Source organism: Bufo bufo, chromosome 5, assembly GCF_905171765.1.
Source record: "Bufo bufo chromosome 5, aBufBuf1.1, whole genome shotgun sequence".
Classification (NCBI taxonomy): domain Eukaryota; kingdom Metazoa; phylum Chordata; class Amphibia; order Anura; family Bufonidae; genus Bufo; species Bufo bufo.
Window position 1 is genome coordinate 216,280,157 of NC_053393.1, and position 19,072 is coordinate 216,299,228.

A 19,072-nucleotide genomic window follows, 5' to 3' on the forward strand; every position below is an offset into this window, starting at 1 on the left:
TGAAATCAAATTCTGTAAAAAATGACCTGTGAAATCCAAAAGGTGCTCTTTGGAATATGGGCTCCTTTGCCCACCTAGGCTGCAAAAAAGTGTCACACATCTGGTATCTCTGTATTCAGGAGAAGTTGAGGAATGTGTTTTGGGGTGTCTTTTTACATATACCCATGCTGGGCGAGATAAATATCTTGGTCAAATGCCAACTTTGTATAAAAAAATGGGAAAAGTTGTCTTTTGCCAAGATATTTCTCTCACCCAGCATGGGTATATGTAAAATGACACCCCAAAACACATTCCCCAACTTCTCCTGAGTACGGAGATACCAGATGTGTGACACTTTTTTGCAGCCTAGGTGGGCAAAGGGGCCCATATTCCAAAGAGCACCTTTTGGATTTCACAGGTCATTTTTTACAGAATTTGATTTCAAACTCCTTACCACACATTTGGGCCCCTAGAATGCCAGGGCAGTATAACTACCCCACAAGTGACCCCATTTTGGAAAGAAGAGACCCCAAGGTATTCGCTGATGGGCATAGTGAGTTCATGGAAGTTTTTATTTTTTGTCACAAGTTAGTGGAATATGAGACTTTGTATGAAAAAAAAAAAAAAAAAAATCTGCATTTTCCACTAACTTGTGACAAAAAATAAAAAATTCTAGGAACTCGCCATGCCCCTCACGGAATACCTTGGGGTGTCTTCTTTCCAAAATGGGGTCACTTGTGGAGTAGTTATACTGCCCTGGCATTTTCCAGGGGCCCTAATGTGTGGTAAGTAGGTAAATGACCTGTGAAATCCTAAAGGTGCTCTTTGGAATATGGGCCCCTTTGCCCACCTAGGCTGCAAAAAAGTGTCACACATGTGGTATCGCCGTATTCAGGAGAAGTTGGGGAATGTGTTTTGGGGTGTCATTTTACATATACCCTTGATGGGTGAGAGAAATATCTTGACAAAAGACAACTTTTCCCATTTTTTTATACAAAGTTGGCATTTGACCAAGATATTTCTCTCACCCAGCATGGGTATATGTAAAATGACACCCCAAAACACATTCCCCAACTTCTCCTGAGTACGGCGATACCAGATGTGTGACACTTTTTTGCAGCCTAGATGCGCAAAGGTGCCCAAATTCCTTTTAGGAGGGCATTTTTTGACATTTGGATACTAGACTTCTTCTCACGCTTTGGGGGCCCTAGAATGCCAGGGCAGTATAAATACCCCACATGTGACCCCATTTTGGAAAGAAGACACCCCAAGGTATTCAATGAGGGGCATGGCGAGTTCATAGAAATATTTTTTTTTTGGCACAAGTTAGCGGAAATTGATATTTTTAATTTTTTTCTCACAAAGTCTCCCGTTCCGCTAACTTGGGACAAAAATTTCAATCTTTCATGGACTCAATATGCCCCTCACGGAATACCTGGGGGTGTCTTCTTTCCGAAATGGGGTCACATGTGGGGTATTTATACTGCCCTGGCATTCTAGGGGCCCTAAAGCGTGAGAAGTCGTCTGGAATATAAATGTCTAAAAAATTTTACGCATTTGGATTCCGTGAGGGGTATGGTGAGTTCATGTGAGATTTTATTTTTTGACACAAGTTAGTGGAATATGAGACTTTGTAAGAAAAAAAAAATAATAATTCCGCTAACTTGGGCCAAAAAAATGTCTGGAGCCTTACAGAGGGGTGATCAATGACAGGGGGGGTGATCAATGACAGGGGGGGTGATCAATGACAGGGGGGTGATCAGAGAGTCTATATGGGGTGATCACCACAGTCATTGATCACGCCCGTGTAAGGCTTCATTCAGACGTCCGGATGCGTTTTGCGGATCCGATCCATCTATCAGTGCATCCGTAAAAATCATGCGGACGTCTGAATGGAGCTTTACAGGGGGGTAATCAATGACAGGGGGGTGATCAGGGAGTCTATATGGGGTGATCACCACAGTCATTGATCATGCCCCTGTAAGGCTTCATTCAGACGTCCGGATGCAGTTTGCGGATCCGATCCATCTATCAGTGGATCCGTAAAAATCATGCGGACGTCTGAATGGAGCTTTACAGGGGGGTAATCAATGACAGGGGGGGTAATCAATGACAGGGGGGTGATCAGGGAGTCTATATGGGGTGATCACCACAGTCATTGATCACGCCCCTGTAAGGCTTCATTCAGACGTCCGGATGCGTTTTGCGGATCCGATCCATCTATCAGTGCATCCGTAAAAATCATGCAGACATCTGAATGGAGCTTTACAGGGGGGTGATCAATGACAGGGGTGTAATCAATGACAGGGGGGTGATCAGGGAGTCTATATGGGGTGATGACCACAGTCATTGATCACGCCCCTGTAAGGCTTCATTCAGACGTCCGTATGCGTTTTGCGGATCCGATCCATCTATCAGTGGATCCGTAAAAATCATGCGGACGTCTGAATGGAGCTTTACAGGGGGGTAATCAATGACAGGGGGGGGTAATCAATGACAGGGGGGTGATCAGGGAGTCTATATGGGGTGATCACCACAGTCATTGATCACGCCTCTGTAAGGCTTCATTCAGACGTCCGGATGCGTTTTGCGGATCCGATCCATCTATCAGTGCATCCGTAAAAATCATGCAGACATCTGAATGGAGCTTTACAGGGGGGTAATCAATGACAGGGGTGTAATCAATGACAGGGGGGTGATCAGGGAGTCTATATGGGGTGATCACCACAGTCATTGATCACGCCCCTGTAAGGCTTCATTCAGACGTCCGGATGCGTTTTGCGGATCCGATCCATCTATCAGTGGATCCGTAAAAATCATGCGGACGTCTGAATGGAGCTTTACAGGGGGGTGATCAATGACAGGGGGGTGATCAATGACAGGGAGGAAATCAATGACAGGGGGGTGATCAGGGAGTCTATATGGGGTGATCAGGGGCTAATAAGGGGTTAATAAGTGACGGGGGGGGTGTAGTGTAGTGGTGCTTGGTGCTACTTTACTGAGCTACCTGTGTCCTCTGGTGGTCGATCCAAACAAAGGGGACCACCAGAGGACCAGGTAGCAGGTATATTAGACGCTGTTATCAAAACAGCGTCTAATATACCTGTTAGGGGTTAAAAAAAACACATCTCCAGCCTGCCAGCGAACGATCGCCGCTGGCAGGCTGGAGATCAACTCTCTTACCTTCCGTTCCTGTGAGCGCGCGCGCCTGTGTGCGCGCGTTCACAGGAAATCTCGCGTCTCGCGAGATGACGCGTATATGCGTCCAGGCGGAATGAATCAACCACCTCCAGGACGCATCTGTGCGTACAGCGGTCCGGAGGTGGTTAAGGAACCTTTATTAGGCAGCAGTGCAATGAAATTTAGTGACTCCCTGAAGATTTATATAGAATGTTATTCATTTCAATCTTGGCTCATCTGTAAAAGAACCCTGGTTTGCTGTAACGAAATGATATTTACAAAAATATGTTGCATTTCTAGACTGAGGTTTTTGGGTCCAACCAAAGTAAATGACTCTTAGGTCCTACCCACCATCTTTACAGAACAAGTGCTTGTGCAAATTTAAAAGGGTTATCCGGGAAATGATAATGATTAGCTATCCTCAGAATAGATCATCATTATCACATTGGAAGGGTCACCCTGCCGATGAGCTGTTTCAGGGAGCCATGATGCTGACTGGAGTGAGCGTCACAGCCTTCCGGCAGATTACTAAGCACAGCGCCGTACATTGTGTAGAGGCTGTGCTTGGTATTGCAGCTCAAACCCATTGACTTGAATAGGGCTAGGCCACATGACTGATGTACAGTGACGTTACTGGCCAAGGAAGAGGTCCCCCTGGTGTTCTAGACCGACCTTGTTCATAGGTACGGAAGAGTCAAGATTTTGCTAAAGTGTATAATTTCTTCTTGCAGTACATCACTCACCATATCATCATAATATGTCAAATTTGTATATAATTTGTTGTTTTTCAGTTAAAGGGGTTGGACACTTTCTGGCTAATCTTACTGTGACCAATATGTATGTAAGATGACCATATGACACTTACTTATATAGCCTGTTGATATTCTCTGCCATTTGCTATATTTCATAAGATATGTTCCTTTGTTGGGCAAATCTTCTGTGCTGTCCACACAGAAGACCTGTCCATAAGATGGCCGCTGATGGAGGGTCATGTGACCAGGCACATCAGTCTGCCTCCTCCATACAAACTTCCTACAGTGAAGATGGAAGGTGCAGTATATTTTAAAGGAGAAGGCATCACATGGGGTGATTTGCCTGATCACATGACCATCCATCAGTGAGGACAGCGCAAAACACTTGGCAAAGAAGGGGGCATGGCTTATAAAATATAGAAAATGACACAGAATTCAACAAAGGCTATATTAGTAAGTGCCATATAGTCATCATACAAACACACTGGTCATCAGTAACTAGAACGTAGCTAATCCCTTTAAAAACACTGTATTATTTTCTTCTTTACTTGTCTGTAGTTGTTCCTTTTTATTTAATTAATATTGACTGTTTTTATTATTACCAGATGGAAATCCATACACATGGTGGGTTGGGAAAGGAAATGAGAAACATTATTATTGGGGCAATTCTGGACCTGGCATTCAGAAATGTTCATGTGGAATTGATAGGAACTGCAGCGACAGCAGATTCTACTGTAACTGTGATGCTGACCAAAGGCAATGGTGAGTATCTTACAGACCATCCTAACTATAAATAGCCATCATTGATCAAACTTGTTGATGGATTGTTAAATGGTCCATAACCTTTCAACAAACTTTGCATAAATCTATAATACAGGTGAATATACAGTAAGAAATGTAATATATTTTTCTACCATTCTACAAAATCGGACTTGAGAGACGATATGGACAGTCAGCTCACTGTAGGATCAGATTATGTGCTGCTAGTGTTGATCACGAATATTCGAATTGCAAATTTTTATCGCGAATATCGGCACTTCGAGAATTCACGAATATTTAGAATATAGTGATATATATTCGTAATTTCGAATATTCGAGATATTTTTTTAATCAGTACACATGATCCCTCACTGCTTCTAGCTTGTGGGCCAATGAGAAGTCTGCAATATCTTTGACTTTAAGAGTAGTGTTCATTGCGAATTTTCGTAATGCGAATTTTTATCGCAAATGTTTTACTTGGCAATTTCCACAATCAAGAAAATAATGACTGGAGATAACGAATTCGTGAAAATATGGTGAATATTTGTCTAAATATTTGCAAAATATCACAAATTCTAATAATGCCCCTGCCGCTCATCACTACATGCTGCATAGAAGATTATGGAGAGGACAGGGGGAGAGTGAGTGGTAGAGGCAGAAAGAAGCATTTTTTCTAAGGTATATTACAAAGTTTCTAATATTCACCTGTACTATTCATTTATGCAAAGCTTGTTGAAAGGTTAGTGACCATTTCTGTATCAGTGTAAAATCTTTTAAAACTTAAAAACCTGAACTGTATAGCCTGCAATCGTTAAGTCTGTTATAATATGGCAAACTTTAGTGAAACTGAATACTTTTGTGTAATGCTAACTCTTGTCACTGCATTGTTATTGCTACTGTGATGGCGCATGACTCCCCCTGCAGCAGCCATTACTCACACCCTTCCGGGCCACCGGAGACGCTCTCTACATAGGCTGATGCCTGTTTCCCAGCTTCCCTGTAGGGAATGCCAACACACTTTCCCCAGCTCTTAAAGGGCCAGTGTGCACACCCAAATCTTTCCTAGCCAATGGCTGGCTATTCTGGGTTACTTAAGACACTTTCCCTGTGGGAAGGTGCCTGGGCAATAAGTTCTACTCTGTTACTATCTTGAGAGGTCTGTTACTTATGATTATTTGCCTCAATGTCTGCCTGTTATCCCATATTTGACCCTTCACTGTCTAACCTGACCCCTGCCTGATTTCTATACTGACCATGAGCTGCCTTCCCAGACTTTAAATTGTTAATTGAATTGCACATACTCTGCTTGCCCTTACCTTGGCCAGTCCCAGACTATGGTTTTTCCTGATCCCTTTATGCTCTATACCGGTGTCTTTCAACCCCCATGGCTCAGCTGTCAACCAAAAAGAGGCTTCTTCTGGAGGTAGCAGCCTGGTGGTTTCCCTGCTATGATTTCCAGATCCCTGTATAGGTGTTAAATAGTGACTGCTAGGGGACTGCTAGAATAAAGCCTTTAGGAGCAGCCGCAAGTCAAATCTGATCTTTTGACACAGTGGTTCCACACCCATTGCGTAATAGTTATTTTCAGCAGACCCAAAGCTAGTTTTGTTCATAAACAGTGAACTGTGGCAATACTTATATACTGACAACAACTTTAGTGAAGAAACATGTATGTCTGGATTTATTCTCTCAACCTAACTGACTTCTCCTTACATTCAGCTACTATATGATGGTTTCCAGCAAAACCATTTATTCAAAGCTACATTTTGGTGATGAACATCAAAACTATGGTAATTTTTATATCCTGGAATTACCCTTATAGTAGAAATAATTAATTTCTGGATTAGCGCACCCGAGCTCAATGGGAAAACCCCAGGCACCACCTGCTCTGAAGAGGGGAGGGTGTCGGGACTCTAGTTCGGCTTAGGAGTCTGCTATGACTCCATATATAGCTATGTCCATATATGGAGTCAGTGCTTGGGGACACCCCAGTGTATTTAAATCAAATTTAGCCTGTATTTCAGAAAATTTTCGGCTGGAATTCAAACTCACAACCCTCTGTATTTGAGGCAAGACACTTAACCACTCAGCTATAATAGCTGCATAGCCAGTTACTTAAAAAAGAAAAATATGAGACTTTTACTGTACTGTTCTTCTACTGAGACCTATACAGTATAAGTCTCATATTTTTTATATTTTTTGTTACTGGCTATGCAGCTATATAGTGTAGTGATTAAAGTTCTGGGCTGTGATGCAGAATTTTTGATTTGCAAACTTTTCTCTATTGGGGAGGACTAGTGAGCAACACTTAAAAAGATTCACAGCTCCCATTGGCTAAGTTAGCTTGTGCTTCACTTCACTATTACCAATGAGCACAGCACAGGGCTCCATTGAAACATAGTAAATTTCCCATAGGCTGCAATGTTAAATCATTAAAATATTTATCCCGTATGGTAAACTGCATATTGGAAGAAAATCTAAATTTACGATTTGCTGTTTTTTGTCCCTTGACTTCCCAATTTTTTTTTATAAAAAGTAATCAAAAGGTCATACACACCCCCAAAACAGTATCAATAAAAACTACAGATCACCCCACCAAAAATGAGCCCAAACAGCTTCATTGACATAACTATAAAAAAGGTAAAGGGGGTCTGAATATGGCAATGCATATAAAATATTAATCTTTTCCCAAGTATTAAAACACAAGGAAAACTATAAAAATGTGGTATCGCTGTAATCATACTGACCCACGGAATGAAGTTGACATGTAAGCTTTACCAGTTAGAAAATGCAGTAAGAATGAAACCCATAAAAATATGGCAGAATTGCAGGTTTTTTCCACATATCCTATGTGGATTTTTTCCAGCTTCCCACTACATCATATGCAATATTAATTGGTGCCATTAGAAAGTGCAACTTTTCCCACAAAAAAAGCCGTCATACAAAACTGCAAACTGAAAAATGAAGCTCTGCGAAGTGGCTCTAGTAAGGCAAGGAGTAAAAAAAAATTAAAAAAAAATTCAAGAAAAACAGAAAATTGCATTGTCAGGAAGTTGCAGTCTATTTTTTCTTACCATAGGCTATTACCGTATTTTTCACCCCATAAGACACACTTTTTTCCCCCGAAAGTGGGGGGGGAAATGGCAGTGCATCTTATGGGGCAAATGCTGCCATTTTTTACATCGTAGGGAGGAGGGGCTGAAGGCAACTCGCGGCGGGGCCCGGTGCAGTCACTGTACTCTTACACCGGGACCCGCACACACAAGTATTCAGATGTAAACTGTAGACAATTGATATGTTAACTGTAGGCAATCCATATTTAAACTACAAGGTAGCGCAATTCGCATACCTTAGTACTCACTATTGAATGCCCGTACTTGCAGGCAGGCTGGCCAGTCACTCACATCCTCACGGCTCATGCTCCGCACACTTTATTAATGAAGCAGGCGAAGCCTGCGCCGTGAGGAAGTGTGTGACCGGCCAGCCTGCCTGCAAGTATGGGCGTTCAATAGTGAGTTTAAATATGGATTGCCTACAGTTAACATATCAATTGCCTACAGTTTACATCTGAATACTGGTGTGTGCGGGGCCCAGTGTATTACAGTACAGTGACTGCGCCGGGCCCCGCAGTGATTTTAACACCAGTTGCCGGCCCCACTTGTATTAGGGTCACTATTTACTGTACACAGGGACACTGTTATGGGGGATATCTGTGGATGACACATATATAGCATAAGATGCTATATATGTGTCATCCACAGATGCCCCCATAACAGTGTCATCCACAGATGCCCCCATAACAGTGCCATCCACAGATCCCCCATAACAGTGCCATCCACAGATCCCTCATAACAGTGTGTCATACACAGATCCCTAACAGTGTGTCATACACAGATCCCCCATAATAGTGTTATCCACATACCACCATTAGTTCAAAACCCACCAAAAGCACACCTTTTGGTTAAAAATATGTTTTTTCTTATTTTCCTCCTCAAAAACCTAGGTGCGTCTTATGGGCATGTGCGTCTTATATATATATATTTTTTGGGCTATTGGTATATTCTTACTGAAGCAATGAAAAATGTAGGTGTCTTTAACATGTTGGCACAATTGCACAAGCCCACAGAATATAGTTATTTCAGATATACCACATAGCAAACACCATAAAAGACCCCAAAACACAATGGTTGAAATTCCATGTTTTTGATGATGTCACCCAAAAATAGTTGTAAAAGGTATACAATACAATGGATATTGCCCAAAATGATGTGATAAAAATAACAAATTTAGCAAAAAACAAGCCCCCATATGGCCATGTAGATGGTAAAACAAAAAATTATGGCTTTAGAAATATAGTGTTAAAAAAAAAAACGAAGAAAATATGCATCTTTAAAGGGGTTCTCTGGGAATTATTTAAAATGGTCACAAGCAACCTGTCCTAGAATGTGAGCGGGACTGGTTACCTCATATACTAAACATTGTTGAGCATTCCTGTAGGGCTGCTCAGCCATGATGGCATATTGTAGGCAGGATCACATCATTGCTATGTATTGTAGAGCAGAGTAAAATAGAGTGAGGCCCTGCACTCTCATCCCCTGAGGCAGCTCTGCAAGTGGTGGCAACCAGTCCTACGCACATTCTTAGACTAGTTGCTTGCAGCCCTTTTAAATCCCTGCTGGAGAACCCCTTTAAAGAGCACCTATCAGCATAATCAATTCTATAAAACCAGGCATACTAACAAGTAGGGATTATTCTGTTAATTTAAATGATACTTGGGTTGTGACATTCCAGAGAAATAAAAAGACGTTTATTCTATATGCACAACCCCTTTAAGTCTGCAGTGGCACACTAAGAAGATTGTACAGTTACAGACAGGTTACTCCACAGATTTTGGCTGATTATGGGGGTGGGTAATTGTGAGGGGACCTCTCCGGATCAGGCAGTACCAGATGTTACCGGAATGCCCACCAGCCCCATTGATTATAATAGGGTCCAGTGGAGATCCGGTTGCTACCTGGAAAATATGCCGGGATCGGCTGCACAACAACTGCTGTATGCAGCATTTTTTTGTCCAACTGATCCCTGGCATTCTGTGCTGGAACAGCCTTTTTGGAGATCTATTCCAAAAATGTCAAAGTAGGCTTATCGAAAGCAGATAATCACTTTGAAATATAGACAAAACTAGTCAATATGCAGCCACGGGATATATCACTGCTTTGTTGAAAATTTTTATTGTTACAAGAATATTGCCCTAAAATAACACTGATATTGGATCATTTTTGCTTCTAATATTTTGCTTTTTTTTTTACCAATGTCCCCTGTATATGTACTATAGAGTTAAAAGCCTACAGCGATACCTAATAGAAGAATTTATTAAATTAGCATACTAGCTACTAGCATACAGTTTTCTTCTAGCTGCATTCCCATAGTCTTAAAAGCTTCGAGACAGAACCTAGCTGTAAACTGATTATAGCACTTTAATCAGAGTCGGGTTTGAACAAACATAATAATAGAACAGTAGCAAAGCCATTTGCCCATCAACACAAACTGCCATTATACAGCACATACTGGAAAAATGGCCTGTTCTATATGTTATCACAATGATGTCCACACTTCAGTACTGCAGTCAGACCTGCCATCTACATGATTGAATACTCCTGCAAGGCCTTTATTCGTTAGGCAATACCTCACTGCATTTCCAATTTACATTTATATTACTAAAGTTGATAATGTGTGCCTTTTGTGTGTGTATTTCAATTTTACTGTAAATCAAAGCAGAAAATGGATCACAACATATACTGGGTTTTCTAAACATATATATACACAATGTCTCATTATTAACATTATTATTATTGTGTGCACTGGGATTTAGAGAGTTTTTCCGGTGAGAAAAGAAAATGGCATGAAAATGTAAAGAATAAAAAACGAAGCACTACAGGTCTACAAGGATCCAGTGCTGGTCCGATGCTGCTCCGGTCCCCACTGCTTTACACTTATTGTCCCAGCTCGATACTCCAGACATTTCAGGAAAAGCATGCACAATCACTGGCTGAGGTCGGTCACTACTAAGACCAGCCATTGGATGAGCAGGCATTTCCTGGCATTTTAGGCCTGTTGAGCCAGAACAAAAAGTGGAGAGCAACAGAGACCCAAGCAGCATCAGAATGGCAGTAATAGGGATCGGTAAAGGTAAGCAATGCTTTTTTATTATTTTTTCTATTTTTGGGCCACTCTTTAATAAAAACAGTTTCTAAAAAAACTGTATACCATGGCCATAAATACTCCTGTTACCCATGTCTGACAAACTATATTAATTATCTATTTTTTTCCACTATCTTGAAGATTAGGGAGGGTGCTGAATCTCCTTAAAGAGATCAGTCCTGTATGGAGACTTAGTGGGAATACGCCATTGGAAATGAATATGCAAAGAAGTATCTCCCGTGAAAGAGAACCATCTGCCCAGCGCCACCTATTGGAAGTGGCTCACTATGAGTCAAAATCCCACTTGCCAACAAGCCGTGGGATTTTGCCCCGGGGAATGGGGCACCCACATGTGCGTTGTCCTCTCCATTCACTGTTATGGAACTTCCAAAGATAACCGAGGAAGCTATTTTTGGAACTTCCATAATGATGACTGGAGGATGGTTGAGCATGCGCTGCTGAGTTCACTTCACTTTGGGGCAGGGGTGTACATAGAAATCATGGGGCCCCATAGCAAAAACTCTGAATTGGATCCCTCTCTCCCCGCACACATGTAAAATACAATTTATGCATATATATAGTGGGATTTTGCTCTGGTAGACAGGATTAGTGGACGCAGTATAGAGGCAACAACAAGTTCTTTGGATCAAACAGTTCAGTGTTTTATTCACACTTTAGGCAAGTGACAAAACAAGCAGTCATAATCAAGCAAAAAGTCATCTTGCGGTGTTGGTGGTAATTCACAACATGCTGCAATTCTGCCTCAAAGAGTCCTTGCTGATAGCAGCACCAACCTGTTTTCATACCAAACAGGTAGGAAGCCTTCATCAAGACACAAGGCTCCCAGATCCCAACACAGAGACCTGGCTTCTGAGCCCAGCTGCCTATTTAAGGACAGCCAGGTGCTGCCACAACCCAGACCAGCACTTAAAGGGATTCTACCACCAGAAATACTGTTATGTAGCGATGCGCTAATGTCAGCACTACATAACAGTATGTTTCTAACATTTGTCCCTGCAGCCGTTTTTTTAAAATGAGCACTTTTATAATATGCTAATGAGCCTCTAGGTGCTATGTGGGCGTAAAATCAGCACCTAGAGGCTCTGTCCACTCACGCTTTATCCCGCCCAGGTCCCCTGTTCTGCCCGCCCAGCTCCTCTTGATTGATGCCACGGTCCACCGCATCGTTGATAAAATCCCGTGCCCACATAGCACCTAGAGGCTCATAAGCATATTATAAAAGTGCTTATTTTACAAAAACGGCTGCAGGGACAAATGTTAGAAACATACTGTTATGTAGTGCTGACATTAGCCCATCGCTTTTGTCAGTCAGCTACATAACAGTATTTCTGGTGGTAGAAGCCTATTAAAATCCGGTCTAATATTTGACCTCACCTGGCTGTAAATCAGCCAATCAGCACATGCTGGAAGGAAAAGGAAGGACCCCACTTCGCACGGGAATATTTCATTTAATGTTTCTGTGTGTTGTTAAAAGATATCAACAGTATCTCTCATGAGAGTGACCGCTACAGTACCCCGCTCCCGTAACAGTGAACTCCATAGCCCCCCACCCCTTAACACTGACCCCACCCAAAGTTCCCCACCCCCTTAACTTTGACCTTCACAGCAGCCCGCCCCTTTAACAGTGACCTCTACAGCACCCCACCCCTTAACACTGACCTCCATATCAGACAGTACCCTTAACTGTGACCTCCACTGTTCCCTGACACTTAGCAGAGACCTCAAAAGCGCCCGCCACTTTAAAAGTGACTGCCACCGTACCCCACTCCCTTAACAGTGACCTCCACAGTACCCCTCTACCTTAACAGTGACCTCACAGCACCCTGCTGTCTTAACAGTGACCTCCACAGCAGCTGCCCCTTTAAGAGTGACCTCCACAGTCCCCTGCCCCCTTAACAGTAACCTCCACAGCACCCGACCTTTATTTGAGACCTCCACAGTACCCCATGTCGGTAACAGTGATTTTCATAATAACCCACCCCCTTATACGGCTTTTCTCTTAGCATCTGATGACAATCCTCCAATCAAATTCCTTTTCTTACAAGGCATTATTGTCTTTAATTGACAGTATATAAAAACCCACAGAATCAGTATACACTTAAGGTCATGTGAGTTACATCAGCCTCTACAAGAACGCTGGCTAAACGTCGCAATCAAAATCATATTAAGGCTAGTTTCACACTATAATGGGGGCGGGCCGGAGGTCCAGCCGTAGCTTGGCAAACATGCCGAGAGGCGGCCGGAATAAAACTACCACATGTGTCTCCATTATAGTCAATGGGGCCGGAGCGGACTTATGGCAGCACGGTGCACTAGTGGCAGCACGAATCCGGCAGGCTGTTCACCTGCCGGAACAGCCTGCCGCAAGTGTGAAAGTAGACTAACTCATACATAAGCTGTCTTATACTAAGAATGTCCGTCCTTCATTGACTATAGCAACCAATTAGAGCTAATATTAATGACCTGTAGCAAAATAGAAGCTGAGCTGTGATTGGTTTCTATATGCAACCTGATGAATATCCAGGCTAACTGCCACAACAGCCAACAGACGATGGCACCTGTAGTTTTGCGGTTTGGTTAATAAGCATATTTTTTGGCAAATAATTGGAAAGCGCAGGTTGAAAATTTCCACTCAAAACACGTCTATGATGTTCCCCGAGTCACAGGAAGCGGCTGTGCAAAGTTTTGTGATTGTAAATGTGACTGTGCGGATTCCTTTAGAGGACATACATGCATGCATTCACTCAGCTTTATATAATATATATATATATATATATATATATATATATATATAGTGTGAGGGGTAGCTTTCTTTCAGGGGATCATCCTCACAGATACGGCTTCAGAACACCAGGTTCAAGGTCCAAACAATGCATTTATTGTAGCACCCCAGCAAAAATAGAACAACAAAACAAAACAATAAACACTCGCCCGTCCTGGCTCTAACTAAACACAGTATTCCTGACTCACCTAAGTCACCGTTCATGCGGCTTTCCCAGCCAATGTCCCACAGCCTCCTGGCTGTACAGAGCACAGTACACCCACTGTCTCCAGTCCAGTGTCTCTTGTGGGGGATTGGGGCTCAGTAGTCCGCCTGACTATGGCCCTGCGACCCTCCCAGGCGTCGCTTCATCCCCCAACTCCAGGCTATCTTCCAGCCTCGTGTTCCCTCAGCCTTGCCCATCTCACAGAGCCTCCAGGCCTCTGTCCACGGGTAACACACTCTCCCCCTTACTGACACCCTGGGAGGTGCTTTATGCCAGCCTGAGTACCTCTAACTAGTCTCACCTGTGGTGGAATAGGGGTGTGGACCACACTATGCACTCATTTCTTGCCTCTAACCTGTGTGAGACCTGTAACTGTCTCACATACCCCTCCCCCTTTGTTCAAACCCGTGAGGGTGAACACATGCATAACCACGGGAGGCTGGTGAGAGGGCATCTCCATCAACCACAGTTTTCCCCTTGTTTTGCCACAACCAGCAGAGCCCAGTTTATCACCAACACCAACTCAGGTTCTCTCTCAGCATTGACACCGGTTACATCCACAAACACTTTATCAGCGGCCCCTCCATGACTCATCACCAGTTCTGTACACCCTTCCAGCATACAGTCACCACCAGGTATTCTCTGTTCCCAAACCAAGCTCACAGACTTGCCACTCATCTTGTCAGACACGATCATCTCCTGGTTGCCACTAGCAACCACCTTCGTTTTACCAGACTTTGACATGGCAGCCTCACTCTCCGAGTTGCTATCGGTCACAGCACATATGTCACATACACCGCTCGTGTCATTATTAATCCTGACCCCTAAGGGCATCGATGAGTCAATCCCCACCTGGGACATTTCCTTATTAACCATAGAACAAGGTGGAGACTGCTTATCCACCTCTGGTTGGTACACCCTCTAGCACTGCCACCCTTTCCTGCACATTTTCTACAGTGGGTTCCCCCAGCTGTGTGCTCTCAACATTGATCAGCATTTCTGCATTCTTTATAATTTTTCCCCCAGGGAGCGCTATTCCCCTGACCACATCCTGCAACGGAAAAGGCATATCACTGTCACCACATATTTCATATGACATCACATTTTCATTTTGCATTTCCGCACTCTTGGCACCATCACTTTGAATTTTACCAGCACCATTGTTTTCAATGGTCACATCACTTAAAGGGTTCTGCAGGAGTTTCCTCACTAGCTGCAGAAGTATTTCCCCACAGTCCCCATGCTAAAAGGAAACCACGGCCCCACTTCACTTCATGTACAAGCACTTTAACATTACCAAGATCATTAGTCCCAGTTCCCACTGGAGTCTCACACTCAGTGAGAGCCACCTTGTTCATGCTATCCCCATGAAAGTCCCACACATAGTTCTCAGCCACTAGGCTGGTCTTAACCAGGATCATCTGACTCTCTGCAACACACGGAATAATTGGAACGCACTTACCCATTGTTGTCATGGGTTCGGCAGTCCTGGGAGATGAGGACGCTCCAGGATCCTCCATCCCACGATCACCTGCAGACTCCTCACTGCAGTTGTTACCACGAGAAACACCTTGACTCCGGCCTCCTTCCAGATGGGGAGTCACACTCTCTGGAGACTTTTCCTTGGGATCTCCAGCCGCAGAATATGAAACACTTTCTCCGCTCCATAACTGCTGGACAGCGGCATGCTGTTGTGGTTGGTTGCACCTAGCAACCGCATCACGTCTCCTCTGCACATCCTCTCCAGGACTCGGTGCACACTGGCCGTAAACACTTGTACTCTTGAGAGCCGCACCGCTCTCCATCTCACTTTCTTCCCGTTGGTTGCCCTTGCCAACGGCACACATGAGCTTTTCCTCCAAACCTCCAGGTCCATCACAGACACCTTGGACTTTAACAAAGTGTCCATTCAGCATTGAAGACTCTCTCTCCAGCGCCATCTGCAGCTGTGCCTCCAAAGCCTCCAGCTCTAGATTCAAGCACAGCAATTTCCATGGGGCATATCCCATCTCCTTGGCCAGGGTTTCTCACCATCTTATATGCGACCACCGTCTGGCATATTCCTCTACGAGACCCATGGCAACAGACTTTCAGCACGCAAGTCCATTTAATCAGAGACCACAAAAAAATTTCCCAGGTCAGTCTCTCACTTTTCTGTTGCCCCTAGCAATACTTCACGTTTGTGTTGCCTTTTTGCATGGACACGGCCCTTGCTGGTGCCCGCCAGTTCCCTGGTGCCCTCTTGCCCGCATTGTTCACCAATTGTGAGGGGTAGCTTTCTTTCAGGGGATCATCCTCACAGATACGGCTTCAGTACACCAGGTTCAAGGTCAAAACAATGCATTTATTGTGGCACCCCAGCAAAAATAGAACAACAAAACAATAAACACTCGCCCATCCAGGCTCTAACTAAACACAGTATTCCTGACTCACTTAAGTCACCGTTCACACACACGTGAACCTATGCGGCTTTCCCAGCCAATGTCCCACAGCTTCCTGGCTGTACAGAGCACAGCCTCCAGGCCTCTTTCCACAGGTAACACACTCCCCCCTTACTGGCACCCTGGGAGGTGCTTTATGCCAGCCTGAGTACCTCTTCCTTGCCTCTAACCTGTGTGAGACCTGTCACTGTCTCACCATATATATATATATATATATATATATATTAGCAAAAGGACCTGGTTTCGCACAGGTATATTTCATCTATTTCATTTAATGTTTGTGTGTGTCATTAAAAGATAGCGACAGTATCCACTATAACAGTGACATCTCCAGTACCTCGCCCCTTTAACAGTGACCTCCACAGCGGCCTGCCCCCTTAACAGTAACATCCACAGCGCTCTCCGCTTTAACAGTGACCACCACAGAGCTCAACCTTGGGTGCAATTTCAAGATACCTGAAGATGCCTTGTTCATCTGTACAAACAATTATACGAAAGTCCAGCAATTATACCGCTCAGGAAGGAGACAGGTTCTGTGTCCCAGAGATGAACAAAAGCAAAAGACCTTGTGAAGATGATAGCGGAAGCTGGTAAGATTGTGTCAATATCCACAGTAAAACGAGTACTGTATCAACATGGGCTGAAAGACCATTCTGCCAGGAAGAAGCCATTGCTACAAAAGAAACATTAATGTTTGCAAATGCCCACAGCAACAAAGACCTACATTTTTGGAGACATGTCCTGGGGTCTGACAAAAAAAAAGTAACTTTTTGCCATAATGACCATCGTTACATTTGGAGGAAAAAGGGAGAAGCTTGGAAGCCTAAGAACATCATCCCAACTGTGAAACACGGGGGTGGCAGGATCATGTTGTGGGGTTGTTTTGCTGAAGAAGGGACTGGTGCACTTCACAAAATAGATGGCATCATGAGGAAAGAAGATTATGTGGAAATACTGAATCAACTTCTCAAGACATCAGCCAGGAAGTTAAAGCTTGGGCGGAAATAGGTCTTCCAAATGGACAATGACCCGAAGCATACTGCCAAACTGGTTGCAAAGTGGCTTAAGGATAACAAAGTCAATGTTTTGGAGTGGCCATCACAAAGCCCTGATCTCAATCCTATTGAAAATGTATGGGCAAAGCTGAAAAGGCAGGTGCGAGCAAGGCGATCAACAAACATGGCTCAGTTACACCAGTTTTGTCAGGAGAAATGGGCCCAAATTCTGACCAACTATTGTGAGAAGCTTGTTGAAGGATGTCCAAAACGTTTGACCCAAGTCATACAGTTTAAGGGCAATTGTACCAAATATTAAGGAAATGTATGTAAACTTTTGACTTTGCAGAAAGTGATAAAAATGCCTTAAAGCATTCTCTGTCTCTCATTATTCTGGAATTTGGCAAATAATAATAATTATGGTAATCCTAATTGACCAAAAACAGGAAAGGTTTATTCTGATTTCATGTCAGATATTGAGAAAAACATGCATATGTGTCTTTTTATATACTGTATGTAAACTTCTGGTTTCAACTGTACATACATACATACATGCAGCCAGCTAGTCGCAGGGGGTACATGTGAGGTTCACGGTAGACCGATGAGAGGTCAAATGGTATAACACACAGTTCATCAGTTTACTCACGGTTAGCAGATAGCTTCCCTGGGCCGGCAGCACAGTGTTGAGGTGGACAGCACGAAATCCTCCGGGGCAGGCTCTGTCGTAGGAAGCATCAGCCAAGATGGTGGTTGAGGTGCCCTTGATGTTAAGAGTGTTAAGGGTGCTTGTTGCAGCTTTGAGTCCTTTGATGTAATTTGTCGTGACGCCAGTACCGTTAATGGTGGTACAACCATAGGTATTAATAATGAGGTAGACAGTGGTAAGATGCAACTCACAACTTTTACTTTAGTGGATTTTCAGTTGCTGTGGTACACTTATGCAGTCTTTAGATGGTACAGAGACGATACTGCAAATCCACTGTTTAGGGCTTGTCAGGTGCTTGGTTGGTTTTGGAGCAGTGGGTTAGGTGTACCTGGTTCCTTTAGATGCCTTGGATCCTATTCCTTGACTTTCCCCTACAAGCTAAGTATGTGTAGACAGGAAAACTCAACTGTCCCTCAGAAGGTTGGTGTGGCTGCCTGAAGCTATAAACCTCCACCATGCAAAGGTGTCTGTGGCCCTAAATAATGGCTCTTATCACCGATGAATTCCTAGGAATGCTTGTTTTCTTTTCCAGGGAGGCAAACTCTTCTCCTACTGGTTGGGGATGCAAGTCTATAGTCCAGCTACAGAAGGAAAACGCTCTTCTGCGCATAAGCATCTGAGTAAACACCTTCTAGCGAAGTTGGCTCCACTCACCTATCTGTGTTGCGAAGTCTTCACTCTATCTTTCCTCCCACTAAGTTGATCTGACTACCTCAGATCTGCTCTCTGCTGACTACATCCTAGATAATCTGATCTGCCTTGACTAATCTGTCTCACTAGGCCTGACCTGAATATATATAGGACCTGCACTTTATCCACATCTAGTGGTGGGATGTATAAATTGCACCTAATCGGCCTGTTAACAGGGATTTTGCAGTCACACAAATGCGAAGTTACACATAACAACCGCAATAGTGGTTCTTGCTGTCTCTGCAGAGTTGGGCACACAGACATCTTAGGTTCCCCAACATTGTCATTCTGCTGCCACCCCCAATACTGTGGACTCTTTGCTTCCCAATGCCCCCAAATACTTTACAAATTATATTGCCAT

At 43.7% G+C, this 19,072-nt stretch overlaps 2 protein-coding genes across 2 annotated transcripts in view; both read left to right on the forward strand.

The window, feature by feature from the left end:
- CNTNAP2 (contactin associated protein 2) overlaps positions 1-19,072 on the forward strand; it is a 2,268,074-nt gene that overhangs the window by 1,934,201 nt on the left and 314,801 nt on the right. Inside the window, exon 14 of the mRNA XM_040431924.1 lies at positions 4,517-4,673. Within this exon, the coding sequence (XP_040287858.1) occupies positions 4,517-4,673 (157 nt within the window). The remainder of the gene's footprint in view (positions 1-4,516; positions 4,674-19,072) is intronic.
- The window catches only part of LOC121001043 (carboxymethylenebutenolidase homolog), a 921,426-nt gene that overhangs the window by 523,076 nt on the left and 379,278 nt on the right, over positions 1-19,072 (forward strand). The gene's annotated exons all lie outside the window — the stretch shown is intronic.